The sequence below is a fragment of the Lacerta agilis genome, chromosome 1 (assembly GCF_009819535.1).
Source record: "Lacerta agilis isolate rLacAgi1 chromosome 1, rLacAgi1.pri, whole genome shotgun sequence".
Lineage (NCBI taxonomy): Eukaryota > Metazoa > Chordata > Lepidosauria > Squamata > Lacertidae > Lacerta > Lacerta agilis.
Window position 1 is genome coordinate 93,777,173 of NC_046312.1, and position 19,437 is coordinate 93,796,609.

The window sequence follows — 19,437 nt, forward strand, 5'->3', positions numbered from 1 at the left end:
AAATGTACGTCTAAAGCTACTTCTGACAAATATTGCAACAAAAAAAAAATGGGGGCGGGATCCCTACAATCTCTATTTCAATTTTCAAAATTTGCTCTTAGCAGGGCAGGCTGAGAATGTATTAAACTCAGGTGGTTAAGCAGGGTCTTGTAAGACAGAGACCTACTAACTTCCAGTATCAACAGTTTCCCAGTTGATCTGGGAAATACAAACTTGCAGACATGAGATAAGGTGACGGGGGTGGGGGTGGGGGGAGGAAATAGAACTAGACATGGGTCACAATCCAAGTTGATATTATTCTGGGATGTAAAATCTACAAGATGTCTGGAATGCCTTAGATTGTTCATGCCTAATTAAGGCCAACAAAAGAAGAAAATGGTTTGGAAAATCCTCTTTCATTTGTGATGCAGAATATGTCATGGCTAAAAAGGATTATTACTATTACCATAATCTATTGCTGTACTTCTCAAAATGTAAGTCAATGGCATCACAGAATTGGTTTGTTCAAAGTGAGCATGGGTCTTGAAGATAAATGCAAAGATCCAATGACTTTTCAGTGTTGCATTATGGATTTAAATCAACCAACCCATATTAAAGACAAACTTCCTTAGGTAGATCCACTCAGTAAAAGAACAGGAGCACCAATGGACCATACTACATAGGAATCAAATCTATCATTCCATCCAGGATTTTTAGGTGAAGCTAATAACAGTATTTAACTTTGGACCGTTTTAAAAAAAACCCAAAAAACTCTTTTGTCTCAAAGGGAGCTAATTCCACTGCTTCTAATCTACTTCTGAATTTATTTATTTATTAATCCTGTGTATATCCCAAGGAAAATCTCTAGAATCCTAAACAAAACTACAAAAGATTGTTCATAATTAGTATATTTGGGATTATTTTATTATAAGATGACTAACAAATAAAAACATAACCTGATAAGAAAGGGAAGGGTTGCTTATTGGAAAAGTGACAAAACACTGATCCACCTTACTTCATCAAGGCAACGTTCATACTGTTCTCTCTGATTTTCATTTTCCATAGCCAGTGCGGAATTCTCTGCCTGCAAGACAGAAAAGTAATGCAAATTAATCAGTGGGCATGGTGTGAAACATGACAACCCAATCAATACATTTACCCTATACACCTCCTCCGGATCCAAAATAAACTCAGGGTGGGGGGTGGGGATAAATAAATAAATAAATAAACTAAATCTATGTGCTCTCATTTGCTGTTACAAATAACACAGAAATTCTATTAGCTTTATGAAATTACCACAAAATACATTACGATTTAGAGAACGAAAAGACATTGCTATTCTACACATCTCTGTAATCTATTCTTGGCAGATGCAGAAAACAGCCTTTAGTATAAACACTGCAGTGGATATTTTGCACATCAATTTTCTTTTATTCAAGCTTGCCAAGCTCAAATGCTTGAAAATCATGAGTCAGGGGCATTCTCTTCCCTTTCCAAACCACAAAGCTTAGCTTAATATTAAGAGATTTAGAGATAAAATAATAAAATGCAATTTCTTTTTATCATCTGAACATTGCAGCATTGATGGATAGCACAGCCATATTTTAGGAGTGGTTTTTCTTTCTGATATCATAAAATCTAGAAATGCAGCACACACTTTTCTCTTACACTGGGTGCAATGGCTCAAACCTATTTTGTCCAGTGTAATAGGTGGACAGTATATAAGCTGACATCAAATTATCATAAATATATATAAATAGAGTTCACTGCTGTAAGACTGGAAGAGTTGGTAAAAATGCAGGACACAATCTAGCCAGTATGAAACCTCTCCTTTCCAACTAAATAAAGTCACATTGAAAGCAAAAGAACTTTAACACATGGATGGTATAATATAAAAATTGTGCAATGTGGGAGCTTATCAGGGAATCCAGAAATAGAACTTGAAATCTCATTATCTGAGACTGGCACTTGACCTAAAGAGTAATCTGTGACTGTCTGCACAGTTCCCAAATCTTTGATCATGCACAGGTAGAATAGGGGCATCTAATGTCAACCCTTTTAGTGACATCAACATAAAGTCTCTAGATTGCACAGGCTAACTATAATGTACTAAGACCCTGACCATCTCATGTTGCCTGGTAAACATAGCAGCACCTCCTCTCTGCTGCACTCTGGGCTCCATCTCACGCCTTAGCATGGGTAGGGAGGGGAGGAATTATAGACAAACAGCAAATATAGCCTTTAGTATTATGAAAACAATACAAGCCATTGTGATGTCAAACTTTCACTTTCACATTGAATTACAGTGATCTTTACAATTAGAAGTTCCTTATGCCGTGGCTAGTTACTGTCTCCGGATTAGTATACTAACCTATTTTAATTTTCATGATTAGATCAGATTGTTTTTGATCTGCCACTCTGAAAAGAAATGTCACCACTAATCAACACAACTGAACAATGGGAGCTATAAGAGGAACTATTTGAATAGGCAAGGAGTGCTGGTTTGTCAACTATGGCTGTCCTGGACCAAGTCAGCCTGTTATCAATAACCCATGTTCTGGATATCTCATGGCTGTGGGACTGCAACATGCTCTACATGAAGATGTCCTTGAACATGGTCTGGAAGCTGCAGCTGGTGCAGAATACTGCTGCCAGGTTAAGTAACTGGGTAGCGAGATGGGATAATGTAACACCAATGTTAGATGCTGTGTCCTGGTTGCCTATGTGCTACCAGGCCCAATTCAAGGTGCTGATAACAGTTTACAAAGCCCTAAATGGCTCTGGTCCTGATAAATTGCAGAAGTGCATCTTCTAATACCAGTCACTGCAATCCTTAATATCGGGGGAGGGGGGAGGGGGGCTCTGCTTGCAATCACTACCAGGATTCATGGAGAGGGGATGCATAAAGGGCCTTCTCTGTGGTGGGTTCTTGACTTTGAAATAATCTCCCCTTAGTTATGTCTGTCTTTCATATTTTTAGTTTTCAGATTCAACTGAAGACACTCATTTTCCCAGGCATTTGCATTTCATTTTTGGGACTCTTATCCCTAGCAGGGTTGCACATCACACTATCTTGTTAATTAAATGTTAAGTTTGGTGTTTTTTTTATTGTTGGTTGATGTATTTTGTTCTTATGTCATCATATTTCACACTGATGTTCTTTGGAGTTAGGGAAATTCAAAAACCAACCAACCAACAAAATCATAAATTTAAACTATTCATTATTTTATTTCTGCAAGATATAAAGCCTTGTTTCACTCCTGTAAAATATTTGCTTGTATCTTGGGAGAAGTCTTTTGGGATATGGAATCCCTTTCAAATGTATTAGGACCAAATAAAAGTTCTAAGCCATCTAGGCAGCAGAGAGTCTAAATATTAATTCCTCCAGAGGCGGGAACAAAATAAAATAAACGTTCAAGCAAAAACAAACGCCAGCCTTGGGAATCCAGGCGTGATACCTGGTCTCCATGCATAACCTTCACATCACGTAACCATGACACCACAATCAATACCACACATAATTACAACCATTACATAGTTTACATTGCTTGCTTCTCTTTTAATGTTCTGACAATCTATGAAAAGTGTTGGGGGCTTTTTTGTTATTGGTAATGAAATCAAGTTACGCTAGGTTTGTGCTTACACATTAAGGCTGTGATCCAAATAATTAATTGGCATGCAAGTAAGAGGACCAGATGCACAGCTCGAGCTTCCCCCCCCCCAAGTTTTCTCTGAAACACTGCCAGCTCCCAAAGAGGCAAGCTGACATTCATCTTTAAAAAGTGGTCACTTCCCTCACACCAACACCCATACATCATTTCTTTGTACCATATCTACTTTGCTAAATGATGAGAGCTACAAAGTGAGGTAGCATTCCAAAAGCTACCATACTCGTGTGATACAACCAAATTGTTGTGATAAGAGGAGGGAGAAAATCTTCATCATATGCTCTGGAATAATGACCTCTATATTAGTGTACAGCCAGCACACACTGAGCATACTCAGGGCCAAATTAATCGTAGAGGTGAATGCTGCAACTGTATTCCAGGGCAATGGATTCAGGAGAGTAGGCACAGCTGGAAAGGAGATGAAGAAAAGAAGTGACAGCAGAACTCAGAGTGGGAGGGATTGGTGTGGGATGCCACCCCACTTTGTGGCAGACAGATAACTATGCCACTTGTACATGTGAAATTAAGATATATATTTTTACCCTTACGTGTATCACTTTACACTTGTTTACACTGAACTGCATTTGCCATTTCACTACCCATTCACTCAGTATGCAGAGGTCCTTTTGGACTTACCATGATCTCATTTTATTTTAATGATCCTTAACTGTTTTGTACCATCAGCAAACTTGACCACTTTGCAGCTCACCCCTAACTTCATAGATCCCAATACCAATCCTTGGGAGACTCCACATCTCCCCATTCAAAGAACAATCCATTTATTCCTACTCTCTCTGCTTCCCACTACTTAACCAATTCCTGATCCACAAGAGGATCTCTCATCTTATTCCTTGACTGCTAAGATTACTTAGAAATATTTGGTGAGGTACTTTGGCTTTTGAAAGTCCAGGGACACAGTGTCAACCTGACCACCTCTATCAATATGCTTGTAACAGAAAATGTTAAAAAGCAAACTTGATATATCTGAATGTTGAACTTTTAAGTCTGAAAATGGATTTGAATTTACACAGCTGGAGACTCTTCTCCATTTTGCTACTGCAGTGATTAGATATTATACATTTTTGCTGATTTGTACTCCCTGATCAGAGAAACAAGAAAGTGGTGCTTGCTTGCATATTTTTTTGCTTAGCCCATGTTCCCCAAATACAAAATTAAGAAATAAGGATATGAGAGTCTTACAACTAATAGTATAATCATTTGATAGGACAAGTTAGAGAGATATCCATAAGGATTCTGATCCTAGAGGTATTAAATATCAACTAACTGGATTTTATGCAAGTTTGGTGCCTATCCTTCCCTTGATTGCTGAGCGAATCATATCCATTTATTTGACATTTTGTAATAGGGACTGAAATAGGAAGGCAACGCTTCAATAACTTCATTTAAGACCCTCCTGCCAGCCCCCTAAGGATGAAAAAGCAATGGCTAAATACATTAAATCACCAATAATGTAACAGAGCATTGGAGGTAAAAATAAAATAAACTGTAAAATATAAGAGGGCCTATTTTCTGTTTTGCGCCTTAGCCTAAAAAATAGGATTTTATGTCACTCTTAGCATGTATGCTTCATACCTTTCTTCATTTCTTGGAAATCCGTGATTCTACATGCTTGTGCCTAGATTATGCTTACCTCATGTATTGCCACGTGTCTATAAATGTAGTGAAAGAGTATCTCAACAGCTTAAGATGAGCATCAATGGAAAGAAAGTTTGAAGAATTATGTAGGGGAAACATGTATGTAAAATTTCTTCATGGCATCAGTTATCTCACAATAGGCTGAGATTAATTTAAAGTCTCAGTGTTTTCAACAACATTTACATTTTATGCAAGTGATAGAGTTGTTGTTTGTTGAGCATCACTTCAGATTACAAAATAAGCAAGTGTTTCCCTTTTGTATACCTAAATCCTAGACGCCAAGCACCAAGCTCAGCTCTTGCGCAAAAGCCGCAGAAATGTATAGGAAGATGTAGCATGATAGAAGCACCATGAATGCTTCTATGCTGTTCTTATTTTCTTATAATCTATGCTTTAAATTTTGTGTGTTTTTCTTCTTTTGTTTGTAAGCCACTTTGAGATACAAGTGTAGTATAAATCAATAAAACAAACAAACAAACTATACAACTGAGAAGGAAAACAAAGAGAAATGTTTGGCCCATTTAGTTTGTCTATAACTTGGGCTTGCAATATATTTTCCACCCAAGCCCTAGATTTCATACAGCTTTAAGCATGGGCTGGTCATGCAATGCTTCCAGGTGTCCTATTCTAGTCAACAGGTAATGGAAAAAATAGGTATAAAATAAGAATTCCTGGATGCCAATATGCAGATTTGGGACAAGTACTCTTTGGTGAGAGAACACCAGCAAAGATTTAAAACCACAGAATATATAGCAAAGCAAATTGAGGACATATAGGCTGTTAGACCTTTAAAATATGGGCTTAGTTAGTGGAGAACGCTCCTAAATTACTGGTATAGGAACTTGAGAGGCTTGTAAGAGCCATGGGGTTTGAGCTTGGAGCCAATAGCTGAGGCCTCTTTACACACTGAGCTTCTCAGGTAGACTGAAGAACAATATGTTTGATTGCCTTCCTCTCAATGTGAGGGGGGATGACCTAGTGAAGCCTTCCTCTCAATGTGAGGAGGGAATACTAGATATCCCACTTTTTTTCCTGGTCACTGACAGCACAACAGCCTAAAACATGGGAGGAAAAGGCATAATGCAGTCTGCTTTACTTCTGCCAACACAAGAGTCCATCAGGAAATGAAAGTTTCAAAATCTTTGACGATTCTATATGGTTGTTGTTGTTATTATTATACTACTAATAAACACATTCTTATGGTTTGGTGCTTAATATGTACCTTGGAGACAGTCTCCTTTCCTATCTTGTTAATTTTCTTTAAACTGCTGAGACAAGCACTTTATGTATATGAGCAATAGTAAAAAACAATTAAATGAGGGGGTAAATTAGTTTGGAGAAAATATACTTTGGACTGATGTCCCTCTGCTGATGGAAGATATCTATGAGGAATGAGGAAGGGAGTTTTAAAATAAAACAACAAATTCTCTTCCCCAAGTAGTTCTCTGTCCAGATCTGTTCTGGAGAGTCTATGGAACAGAGCTGTTAGTTAGTTAATTAGTTAGTTAGTTAGTTAGTTAGTTAGTTAGTTAGTTATTGTGTGGGCAGTGTTGGGAAATCACCAAAAATTGTCCCCTTCCACATTCCACTGATGGATGCTTTGTCAGTGGAGGGACACCAGTTGGTTACCATCCACAATTTGAAAGCTGTATAATCTAAGTGACTTGAGGGTTTATATTAAAGGTTTCCAGTTTGGTCTTGTCTTTACACCAGGCAAATCTACAATTAGGAAATCATTTTTAAAGGAAATAAGCAGTATTATGTGTACATAATGCACTGCTTCTAACACAATCACACAACCAAAATATGTGGTTATCTTTATGTCTTCTTCACATCAGATTTTGGGTATCTGAAAACTGCCACAATGACTACTGTCCAATCACTGTTCTATTGGTTAAATTCCACCTAGCTAGTTCAGACCCATATAACACAGCTTACATTGTACAGTAAATAAGAAGCCATCAAAGATAGATTATTGTGGTTTTCAGTCACTGCTTCTCGTGACATAACATATGGTTGGGGGTGTGTCCATAAATCAAAGGAAAGGAAGGAAGGAAGATTGCTTACCAGTTTTAGTGGTTTCTCATTCTGACTTCAGTTGGGCCTTTAATGAAGGAAGAATTCACAGGTGTCTGTGCTATTACAACTAAAGCCTCACAGCAAACTATTTTCCATTGAACCATTACCCACAGCTACAGCATCAAGTGAGCCAAATACACCATGTAACACTATTTCCCATTAAAGGAGTCATTTACATATCGCTCCAGTGACTATTAAGATACTAAAAGATCCGACTGATGTGCTTACATTGACAGGTATTTCAGAAATAGGGGTGGGAAATGAAAAGACTCACTAACCACAAAATTAAACATGAATTTTGTTTTTGACAGCAATGTGATAATCTTAAGAAACTTTAAATTACCTATATTAGATAAGGCTCCCCCCCCCAATCTACAATCAATTCAAAAGGAAACACATTCAAATCATTTTGAATGAAACATGCACTGCTGGTGGTTTGAAAAAAACAAAACACTAAGGGCTTAAACTCTTTCATACATACCATATGTTGCATAAATTCAGCTAGCAATGGCATCTAAGATCCATTCTGCCTTTCTAACACCCTGCTCTGGCTTGCCTATGCATGGCTTGCCTAGCCTGAACTGATCTGATGTCAGTAGGCCTCATAACCTAGAGGTTTTCAACCTTTTTGGGTTCACAGCTCCCTTGACCAACTACATTTTTTCTGCAGCACCCCTGTGAGGCTCAGGAGCTCAGTTATGTCACCCCTTGCCTGCAGAGCCGGCAGCCCCTCACTCCTTTATGAACACTCTCCCTTGTGGAGGGTTCCCTCAGCCTCCTCTCTTCTCCCCTCTCCTTGGGAGTCCTCTGGACAGCTGCAGCTGCCGCCCCTGGTCTCTGAGCTGCCCCTCCTACCCCAAAGAGAGGTGCCTACTCATAGGAACAACAACAACAACAACAATAACAACAACAACAACAACAACAACATCTTGCTGAACCTTCTCTTTAGAACTCAGTTGAACTGTCAAATGATTTTTTGTAATATTCTTCATGATATTATATGATTATTTATTTATAAACGTAATTATATACTGCAATTTCATAAATATTATCTAAGGTGGTTACTACTACTAACATGCAACAGGAATAATACAGAGATAAAACATCAACTGACTATTAGGGAATATGTTTTTCTTAAGTGCTTACATAAGCCTGGCAGCAAATGAAAGTCTTCAGCAAACACGTGAGATGTAATACAGACAGTGCCTTCTGAATCTCTATTGGAAGCGCATTACACAGGAGTGGGCCAATAGCACTGCAGGCTGAGTTTTGTGTTGCTATTGAATGAACCTCACCAACTCAGTGAGACAACAAACTGTGATCCTTCTCAGTTATCTCCACTTACGCAATTATGATACAACTATGGGATTTCACTGTCACTGAAGTCACTAGATCTTTTACTTACCACCAAGACAGAATAAGTCACACCAGATGCAAAAGGCAAAGCTGACATTGTATTAGCGAAGATAATTAACTAGCGCATGGAAAGCTTAAATATTCTAATGAAAACTGAGGGAAAAAACAACCCAAATTTCCCACAGGAGGAAAGAGGAGGGAAGCATGCAGAGAGAAAATGCTGCTTGGCAAACCTATAATTACAGAGGAACAAAAAGCAAAAGGAAAGCGAAAGTGGTAGATAAGGAGCGGGCAGTATATTAGCTACTACATCAGCACCAAGGGAAAAGGAAATGAGGGTTTAAAAGGTCTTGTGTCAAGTTGAACCTCAACTAGCAACTAAAAAATCTTTGAAGGTATCACTGATAAAGGTCAAGGCAAACAGAGTTATGACAGTGAACTTTAGAAACACTGACAGAATCCTAGAACACTAGTTACCATGTACATTTCCTTGTTATTCATACTAAACTATTAGTATCTTTATAGAGAGGATTATTGATTTACACAGAGACTCATTTAGCATGGCCCATTCAGTACATTAAAGTTGTTCAAGTACTTCAAATGTACTCAACATCTTTAATCTTTTTTATTTGTAATTCCCTACATTCTGTGCTCCAAGGTACAGATACTGCACCATTTAAGGCTTCCAACAAGAGGCTTGGAAATTTTAAAGAAGGGCATCCAGTTCTCTTCACCCCACCCCCAATATTCAAGGCCTGCATTACTAGCTGCTTGCTTTTACCCCCCTCCCCTTCTCTAAAGAGAGAGTCAACAACCTTATCCTGCTTATTTTAAGTCCTGGTAAATACTTGGCCTTAATTTCCCTCTGCCTGGATTGATGCACCAGTGACAAGGTGTACTCTCAGATGTCACCTTTTTACTGCTTCTTATTTCAGCAGGTAGAACTCAACCACCCACCCACATCTGATTGAGCTGCTCTCCCATCTTTATCACAGGACAGCTGTTTATAGACACTACAAATCAGTTTGGATCACATACACCCCAGGCTGGAATTTTAAAGGCGACAAAAGTACCCAGAGTGTTTTCTGGAACACTCAGCAAGTAAAGCACATCAATTAAAATGTGACATCTATTAGCAATTGAACAGAGGCTATAAGGCTTAAATTTAACAAACACTATACTGCAACTACAGTAGGAGCACAAGATGTCCATGGCTCAATTTACTTTTTGGATAGTTTTATACTATAGCCCAATAGATCTTTGTTCTACATGTACTCTTGATAAATTTGTACACTTTGCTATTAAGGAATATATCTATAGAGGTGCCGCATTAAGAGTAGGCAATGCTACTGGACTACAGTTTCAGTCATCCCTGACTATTGGCCATGTTAGTTGGGTAGTTGAGGCTGATGGGAGTGGAATTTCAACAACATGTGGAGGACCACTGGTTCCCTATCTCTGTGCAACATGTAGGTTAGTTTTAGGGACAGTGATTGGCCCAAGGCCACCCAATGTATCAACAGCTTTCCAAGCATTTTGACCAAAACAGTAGGTAAAAGCAGTGATTTAGAAAAGAAGCAACCAATTTCCCACTTTTCTGTGTCTCACAGATGGTTTTACTTAAACATATGCAGAACCAAATATTGAGTTTCCATAATGCACATCATAGTATAACATATCTACCAAGAAACAACACATCCTGATATGAACCTAAACACATAGGGTTGGGAACCTGTGGAAGCTCCCACAGGAATAAAGGGGAAGCTGATTTTTCCCAAGTCATCCATCTTCTGGTGCTCCTTCCCTTGCTGTTCCAGAAGGTCTCCAACCACCCAGAGCAGCTTTCCTGGGAACAGGAGCTGCCTGGATATGAAGAAATCCCAGTCCCATACCCCTGCAGCAACATCCAATGAGCAAATTTCTACCCAGAAAATCTCTAAGTCCAATCCTTATTCATGTATAAGGGAGACAGCATCTGTGTGCCCCACAGCTGGCAACTAAACACCTTCCTCTCCTTATACACAACCAGCAACTACTTTAGCTCTGGGTTCTTGTTTACCATGATTTGCCACTTTATCAATGACACTCATTATTTTAACCATTATATCTGAACAGTTCACTGTGTACAGGTTAGGCTAATTGGGAGGTGGTACATAATCAAGAAACTTATAAGCCATATTGATAGGAAGACTGAAGTGCTGAAATAAAATTGTAGAGGTAATAAATATTACAATATGTCCTTAGTAAAGATTAGAACATTAATGGATTTGTGTGTTTGCGTATTTTAATATGAAATTTCACATGTCTATTAATATAACTAGCTTTACTCTTTAACTGCTAGTTAGTGAATGAACAACTTCATTTTGAATTCCAAATCTATACATTGAAGCAAGATTTATAAGATTGCAATGACTGGACAAACACACACCACCTGTCTTACAGATGTCTCTGTAAAATGTTGAGCCTCAGTTTTTCTGAGATAATGTTAGGCATTTCTGCTGTGCTTGCATAATATTTTTCTCAAAAGATGCTCTGATCTATTAAAAAAAACTTGTGCAAGAATCATAACATCCTTTATTGTCTTTCTGTTTACTGCATGATGCTTAAGACTGACAAGCCTTTAAAACCTTCAACATTTTTCTTTCCTGGAATTGCTGAAATGTCTGAACTGACTTTCAAGAGAAGGTTAAGAACAATCTCTAGCAAAATAGAACGTCCACATGCTTGGAGCTCTGTCTGCCAGAAACAAGTGATCCTGCCTTCAATGTTTAAGCTGTTTGCCAATGCAAAGCCCATCCATGTTAAATAGTGTTAGTGATACAGCACTTGGACAATTGAACACTATGTGGATCATTAAGGGGGTTTGTTAGTTTCTCAAATCCTTTGGTAATTTACAAATGGGAAAAATTGCAGCACTTAACCTATGTACATAAAATAAATAGCAAATAATAATAAAAAATGACATACTACCACAATCTAACAGCATATTAAGAAAGTCAATATATAGAACCTTTTATGCTGACTCAAGGAGTATAGCAGAAACACAAAATGGTAGCATACATATTTAAAACATAGATATTATTTAGATGGAGGTGAGAGGCTATGATGATATTCCTGCCTTGCAGGGGCTAACTGACCCTTAGGGTCCAACTCTACAATTCTATGATACTAATAGATGAGAATTAATGTGTTGAACTATTTATATGTATAGCTTATTAATAATACACAGATAACCAGAGCACAGGATTTTGGAATCCTCTTGGGGGTAGGTATCCTTGAAAAGTCAATGGAGTCTTCAGTAAGATGATTAACATGGCAGACAAACTTCCGTGAAAGACAGGTTGTCTCCATTGCCAACCTTCCCCTGTAATGCAGGAATATGGAGAATATTCAAGGGTGTACTGTACTCACAGTTCATGTGGAGCAGTCCATGGTCCAACAAATGTGGGAAATTGCCCGTGAATAAACTCAATTACAGTGGTACATCAGTTTAAGAACAGCCCTGTTTACGAACTATTCAGTTACAAACTCCAAAAAAAAAGGAAACCGGAGTAGGGTCCGGCTTACAAACTTTACTTCAGTCTAAGAACGGAATCCAAATGGGGAAGGGCACCGCCGGCAGGAGGCCTTACTAGGGAAAGCGCGCCTCAGTTTTAAGAACAGATTCGGTTTAAGTACGGACTTCCGGACAGGTATCACTGTATACCTATGCAGGGTCCTTGATAAGTAGATGTAGAGAAAGATACCTTAAAGTTAGGAATCTGAAAGCTCCTGGTCTAGCACAACAGAAACCCTCAAAGTTAAAGCTAAGCATTTCTCTATTTGGAATGGAACAGAATGCAAACAATAACAGGAAAAACAAAATAAAATACCATAATTAAAATGTTTTTCAGACAAAATCTACATTTGCTAACACAACAGTGTTGGAAGATATGCATGATGCCCAAGAAGGCATTTCCATTGAGTCATTGTTCTGCATTTATGCTTTTTAACTATTGAGATCCTGAAGTTGAGGCTCCAGTACTTTGGCCACCTCATGAGAAGAGAAGACTCCCTAGAAAAGACCCTGTTGTTGGGAAAGATGGAGGGCACAAGGAGAAGGGGACGACGGGATGAGATGGTTGGACAGTGTTCTCAAAGCGACTAGCATGATGTTTTGGCCAAACTGCGGGAGGCAGTGAAAGATAGGCGTGCCTGGCATGCTCTGGTCCATGGGGTCACGAAGAGTCGGACACGACTAAACTAATGAACAACAACAATCTGAAGAAGTATGCATGCACACGAAAGCTCATACCAGGAACAAACTCAGTTGGTCTCTAAGGTGCTACTAGAAAGAATTTTCGATTTTGTTTTGAACAACAACAACATAGCTGTCTTACTCTAAATTCTGATTCACGCATTACATCCCTCAGTCACTTCAGCATTTTGGACCCCCTTGCCCTAGAGATTACCTGTTTTTCTTCTTTAACAAAGGAAAGGAGAGTTGGGGGAGGGGAAACAAGCATCACAAAACAAGATCACTACAATGATATCTACCATGAAGTCACAGTAAGTCATCACAACGATAAATGTGCTATATTTTCAGCAATACTTGATGAATGTGGACTCCAAACCAGAATGGAACTCCATGGCTAACCTGGTTTTTTTTAAAACAAGTGCTCTGCAGGGATCTTACTTCCCATTGCTATTTCAAAGTGCTGCGATGCAGCCCCCAAATCTTGAATGGCAAAAAAGGCAGGTAAGGGTAGATTCACATACAGTGGTACCTCGGGTTAAGAACTTAATTTGTTCCAGACGTCCATTCTTAACCTGAAACGGTTCTTGTGCTTTTGCTAATGGGGCCTCCTGCTGCCACTGTGCCTCTGGCGCATGATTTCTGTTCTTATCCTGGGGCAAAGTTCTTAACCTGGAGCAACCACTTCCTGGTTGGCAGAGTTTGTAACCTGAAGTATCTGTAACCCAAGGTACCACTAGAGATGTGAAGGTCTGGGGGGGGGGGAACCGAAAAAATTCAAAAAAAAAGTTTCCCCCCGTTTTTTTCCCTGAAGACTTTTTTGTTTTTTCCTGAAAAATTGGAAAAAATAAAAAAATAGATTATGGAATATTTTATTTTAACATGATGAATAAAATATTTTAAGATAAGGGGTTCAAATATTTTATAAATCATTTCTAAAAAATATGTATGGTATCAGATTGTTCTAATTTCTGTGAGGACAAGCAAGTCCTAGGTTACAAACTGAATTCTCCAATGCAAGAACAAGATACATTTCTTCCTTTAGGAGGTGCTGTTTTACATTTTACATTTCTAGGTACCACTGTATTACATTTTTAGTGTGCACTTGGCCAGACATTTTACATTTGCATGGATGTAACAGTGCAGTGTACACATACAACCTAGATGAGTTTACAACTACATATATCATATTGGGACACTGTGAATGACTCCCTACAGTATGTACACAAAGTGTTAGAAGACACATTTGCCTCAAATAAAATGTATGAAGTGACTCTTCAGATGCAATACTCAGATATAGAAAATGTTTGTTGCTCTTGTTTTCCTTTAGCACACATTTTCTTTTAAACCTAGCATGGAACATGAATGTTTAATCTTAATTATGTCACTGGGGCCAATTGTTTGCTGAAAGCAAAAGAACTAAAAGGATGAGAATTGTGCAGTGAGAGAACCTGAGCTTGGATTCACACACTGCATAATTATCATTTTGTTTTCTTCAAATCCCTGTTTCCTTATCTATCCATCCCTTATTAGCATACTCATCTTCTCCTTAAATGTGCTGTTAGGTTTCAAGAGGATAAAGCTATTCTGATTTATTTATGGAAATTAATCTGTCACCAACTTCACTGAGATAGGATCGGTTTTCCGATATTTCACAGCTGGTCTTTTGGAGATGTTCAGAGTAAACACGTGGTTAATAATATCTTCCATTTTGTGCCACCCTGGAAGAATAAGGACTAGAGCTGCAATACCAATTTTCTTGGCACACATCAATTTCTGTAAATAGAACTAAAGTACTGTATAACAGCAGTAAACCTAATTGCTTCCTCTAAATAACATAGAACAGATATATTTCAGTCAACTATCAATTTAAGTTAGTTCCTTAAAGTTTCAGAAGCTGACTCAGTCTTCAGACAATACATTTCATTTCATTTCTGTTCAGAAATCCCAATGATATATCATTCGGAGATAGTTTTTAAAACGTATCACCACAAAACTCTCTCATTAATAGACTTAATGGTTGTCTACATGACAAACAGGATTTAAAGGATTTGCCATTGACCTAAATAGGGCCAAGATTGTACCCAGTGCCATTTTGCAGCATATCTTCTTGTGGGAAGAAGCACGGGAGCCCCACAGCTATTAAGGGGGGTGGTGGTTTCTAAGGATTCTGACATTTAAAATATTTTTGAGTTAGCCCCATACACTGCTGAAGGTTTCCTATATTACTTTGGTCAAATCACTTGTGTCAAAGAGCTACAGAAATAATAACACAGAGACAGTCAGTCATCTTGAAAGATAGCTCACTTACAGATGTGTTGAGTGAAATGGAAGAAAACACAGCTCATATGCTATCTTGCAGCAATAAATAAGTCCCTGTGCATGGGTAAAGAGGAGCAAAGATCATAGCCAGGAAATATTTCCTGAGTGAGTGAATTATTCCTATAAATGGGTATATTTAATGATACCCTAAACAAATCACAAGTCATAAGAGAATACACATCAGATCACTTTAGCTGTAGTATGTGTAGTCTAAGTCAAGGACACAGAGGGAGGAATTCAATGTCGCACTAAGAAGATGGTTCCCACTGACAAGCCAAAATGGAACTATCTCCCTTCCCCTCCCCACACACGGTTCCAGGCTTCTCCTGCCTCCCACCAGAGCTAATTTCAGGAGGCACTGGAGATGCATGGGAGGAGGGGAAAGCCCTGTTGCACAAGTGAAATTCCTTGCACCGGGCTTCCACTGATGGGAAAAGGTAGTTGTATTCCACCCACAGCATATACATACCAATCAATCAATCAATCTTTATTATAGTCAAAGATCAGACAACAGAAATAGCAATAATAGCACATATACCTACTTCAGCACCAAGGGGCAGAAGCACTAGACCACAATTTTCAAATTACAAATCCTAAAGCAACTTACAACATCATTTAATACTATCTAGATATACTAATCACAAAGAGAGCAATCATCAATACAGTAGTAAAATCAGACAAATTAAAAGCAAATGAAAGCACAGTGAAAACAAACAAAATATTATCTTCACTTGTCAGCCAAAGACAACCATTTTTTTACTTCAGGCAAATAATTAAGGGAGGCAGTTCTGTATCTGAGGTACCACTACTGAAAAGGTCCTATGTGAGCTTTTCCAAGGGAAAAAATCAATGCCTTGGACATTCCTAAAGTATATGTCTGGACTGTAGTCTAAGACACTGAGCAACAAAAAAGGGCAAATATTATAGCCATTTCCAGAAGCTAGAACTCGGGTTCTGATTGAACGTGTGAGCGAGCAGTATTCACGATTACACTTATCCCCACCTCAAAAAGCATGCACCTTCCCTTGACGTATACACAATGGCACTGACATTTGCAAAGAAGAGGAAGATGTTTGTAAAGAGGAATCAGGAACCTTGTGTGATGTACATGTGTACATGTGACAGCATGCCTATCAGCAAGGGCAGAAGCATGCCACACAACATAGGGGGCGGCAGCAAGGTTAGCCAGTGTGGCCCTACATTTCGAAACAGGACTTATGTCTAAATGTAACTATCTTCAGGGGAATTTCACCCACTAGTCACAATGTACCTTAGGGAAGCTAAACAATGGCATCCACCATGAGGAAATCATGCAGATACATTACTCCCCATGGCATTCTGCAGGTAATACCAATGAGTATTTTATTGCTTGGAGGGAGAAATGTTCACAAGGAACGATGAATAAATTAATGTGTGGAGTGCTATGCAATGTAATATATTTCTAGGATCGATCATATTTGGTCACACAAATGCACTGGTGATGAGGATATAACCCTCCATATAAGAGGTCACCATCAGGGCAAACAGACTGCTTGACAAAATATAACATCTTCACAGCTTTATTCATACCCTATTTGTCAACTAAAATAACACTGTATGCACCATGACCAACATATCTAAAGGGACATTGATAGCTTGCTTTTCTGCTTATAATTGGAAATATTCAGTGTTGAACTGTTAGTCCTCAATTTCTCCAAGGATAACAAAGGGAGTAAAACAAAAAAAGTAAGGAGAGAACTAAATAGTTCAAACAACTGAAATTAGAGAAAGCTTGTACCAACAGAGAGTGACTATTTTGTCAAAATGTATTAACATGTGTTAATGCCTATCTGTATTTATTTTTTATAAACACTAAACATGCCACATATTGACCAGAAAATAACTTTAGAAGTCTATGCCTAGAGATGACTTGGATGAATAAAAAAATATTCAAGGAGCACCATTCTGTTCTCATTCTATCAGAGGGGAACAGGACCATTACTATATAACAAGGAATAGGATGTCAAGTTGGCAATACATGATGGTTAATGGGTTAAATGCCAGTACATGTTGCTGAATCACTTCCTCTTCACTTCTGCCCTGACGTGTAAGGGAGAAACAAACCAAAAAGCCTTTGCTTGTCATTGCATTCAGAAAAGGGCTGTGGTTTGTTTCTCCCTAACAAACAACAATCAGAGAGGCAAAAAGAAACCATGGCTTCATGGCCCTTGGTTTGGGAAAACAAGCCTCATACCCAGGCTTGGGCATACCTAAAAGCCAACTCCCACTCACAGAAGAGTGTGCAGTAGCGTGCTGCTAAGTCTTGAAAAGCCATTAACCATGTCTTAACTTTATGTGTGAAGAAGGCCATAGATGAATACCTACAGAAACCTCTATGCTACAACCAAGGCAGAGATTGGGAATCTAGTTAAGATGCTTCAGCAGAGTAACTTGAAGCTAGGTATGTGGGAGAATTTCATTGTACACAGAAACAGGAGTGGAAACTGCTAATGTTCACTTATTTATCACATGTCTGGAACAGAAATCAAGCCAGTTAATACGAATGTCCACTGTTGCTGCTGCTTTCCATCTTCAAATGATACATACAGTGTAATTGATTGTTTTCCCCTCATCTGTACTGCATTGCCTTTACAATGAAATTAATTAAGTAGGATAACATAACAATTTGAAGCTTATGTAGGTTATATAATTTCACTGCAGCAGTGAGATGAATGACATAGTTTTTGGCAGAAAATGAACGGCAGCGAAATGGAAACAGTACTGCAAGGGCAGAATGGAAAATGATATCTCCTTCCCTCCCACTTGGATCCACAGCAAGGAATAGGGTCTAAATTAATGCAACTATTAAATTATCAATTTTATTGTCTTTATTTGCATTCATACCTGGAAGGAAGTACATTTCAGAGAAATCGTCTTTAAGATCATTTTCAAACTGGTAAGAAAAATGCTACTTCCAGTCTGCAAAGTAATGTTTCTCCCCCCCTTCTTTCCTTTCAGCTTATTGATTGAATTGTGTCCCTTTTGATCTCAAATGGTTTTCTCATGTTTGAAGTTGTATTTGCGCTTTCCCTGGAAAATTCAATACAGCTAATAATGGGTGGGGAAAGAGAAAAAGAAAAATGCGACATTGTAGCTTAGATGGAAATTCTGTGCATTAACTCTCACAACACATTAGAGATCTAGCTGGGTAAGGATATTATTCTGCAGCAGAAAGGGTTTGGGCAGATCAACATCACTGGAACAGGCTCAAGAAAACCTCACCAATGAAGTTCAGTTGTGTTGCTGATAGCAACTGGTCTTGTGTGGCCAGAGGCCTAGATCTGAAATACAGTCAAGTAATAGTACATGTGTTTCAGCCATAATTCCCTAATCACACAATATTTGTATCACACTATCTGTCAATAAGGAGCTCAGGGCAGCAGTACTGCTTTTTTTAGTTTTACAATTTATTTATATACTGCTTTTCAGCTCAGAGGCTTGCAAAGAGGTGAACAGCTAAAACAAAATATACAACTAAGTACAGTAAAATGTTGTGGCTCCATCAGTAAGCAAACCAATGTAATACAGCAAAATCAAATATTAGAGAGCCAGAAAAAACCACCCCAAACTAGAGGAATATAGAATGTTCTCACGAACCTTGTATATCATAGGGCAGGAGTAGCCACCACTGTGCCCTCCAGATATTTTGGGACTCCAGTTCCCATCACCCCTGATGCTGAGCCATGCTAGCTGGGGATCATAGGAGTTGTAGTTCAGAAACATATGGAGTGTACTACATTGGCTAACTCTTCCTTAGGGACTAGAAACCTGAACGGACAATGAGAAATACTAAAAAGAAAAGAAAAAAGCAAGCTTACCCCAGCTAGAAGTGTGCTTTCACCACCCTTGCTCAAACCATTCAAGGAGAACAAGTTCTCAGTGTACAAAACTGCCAAAAATCTTTTTTAAAAAACTAAACTAGAAATATATTTAGGAGTACCTGAAATATTAATAGTTGCCATGCACACAAAAAGTTCCAACTACCTAACATATGCTCTCTAGGCAAGTACACTTTCCTTAGGGTAAAATAAAATGACCCTAACCCTTATGCCAACCCAACTGAATGAGCCATAAGTGGTCTTTGATAGCAATATACTCTGAAGT

The 19,437-nt window shown here is 38.4% G+C and overlaps 1 protein-coding gene across 1 annotated transcript in view; it reads right to left on the reverse strand.

Moving 5' to 3' along the window:
* Nucleotides 1–19,437, reverse strand: part of NCKAP5 (NCK associated protein 5) — a 546,232-nt gene that overhangs the window by 145,842 nt on the left and 380,953 nt on the right. Inside the window, exon 8 of the mRNA XM_033163803.1 lies at nt 995–1,063. Within this exon, the coding sequence (XP_033019694.1) occupies nt 995–1,063 (69 nt within the window). The remainder of the gene's footprint in view (nt 1–994; nt 1,064–19,437) is intronic.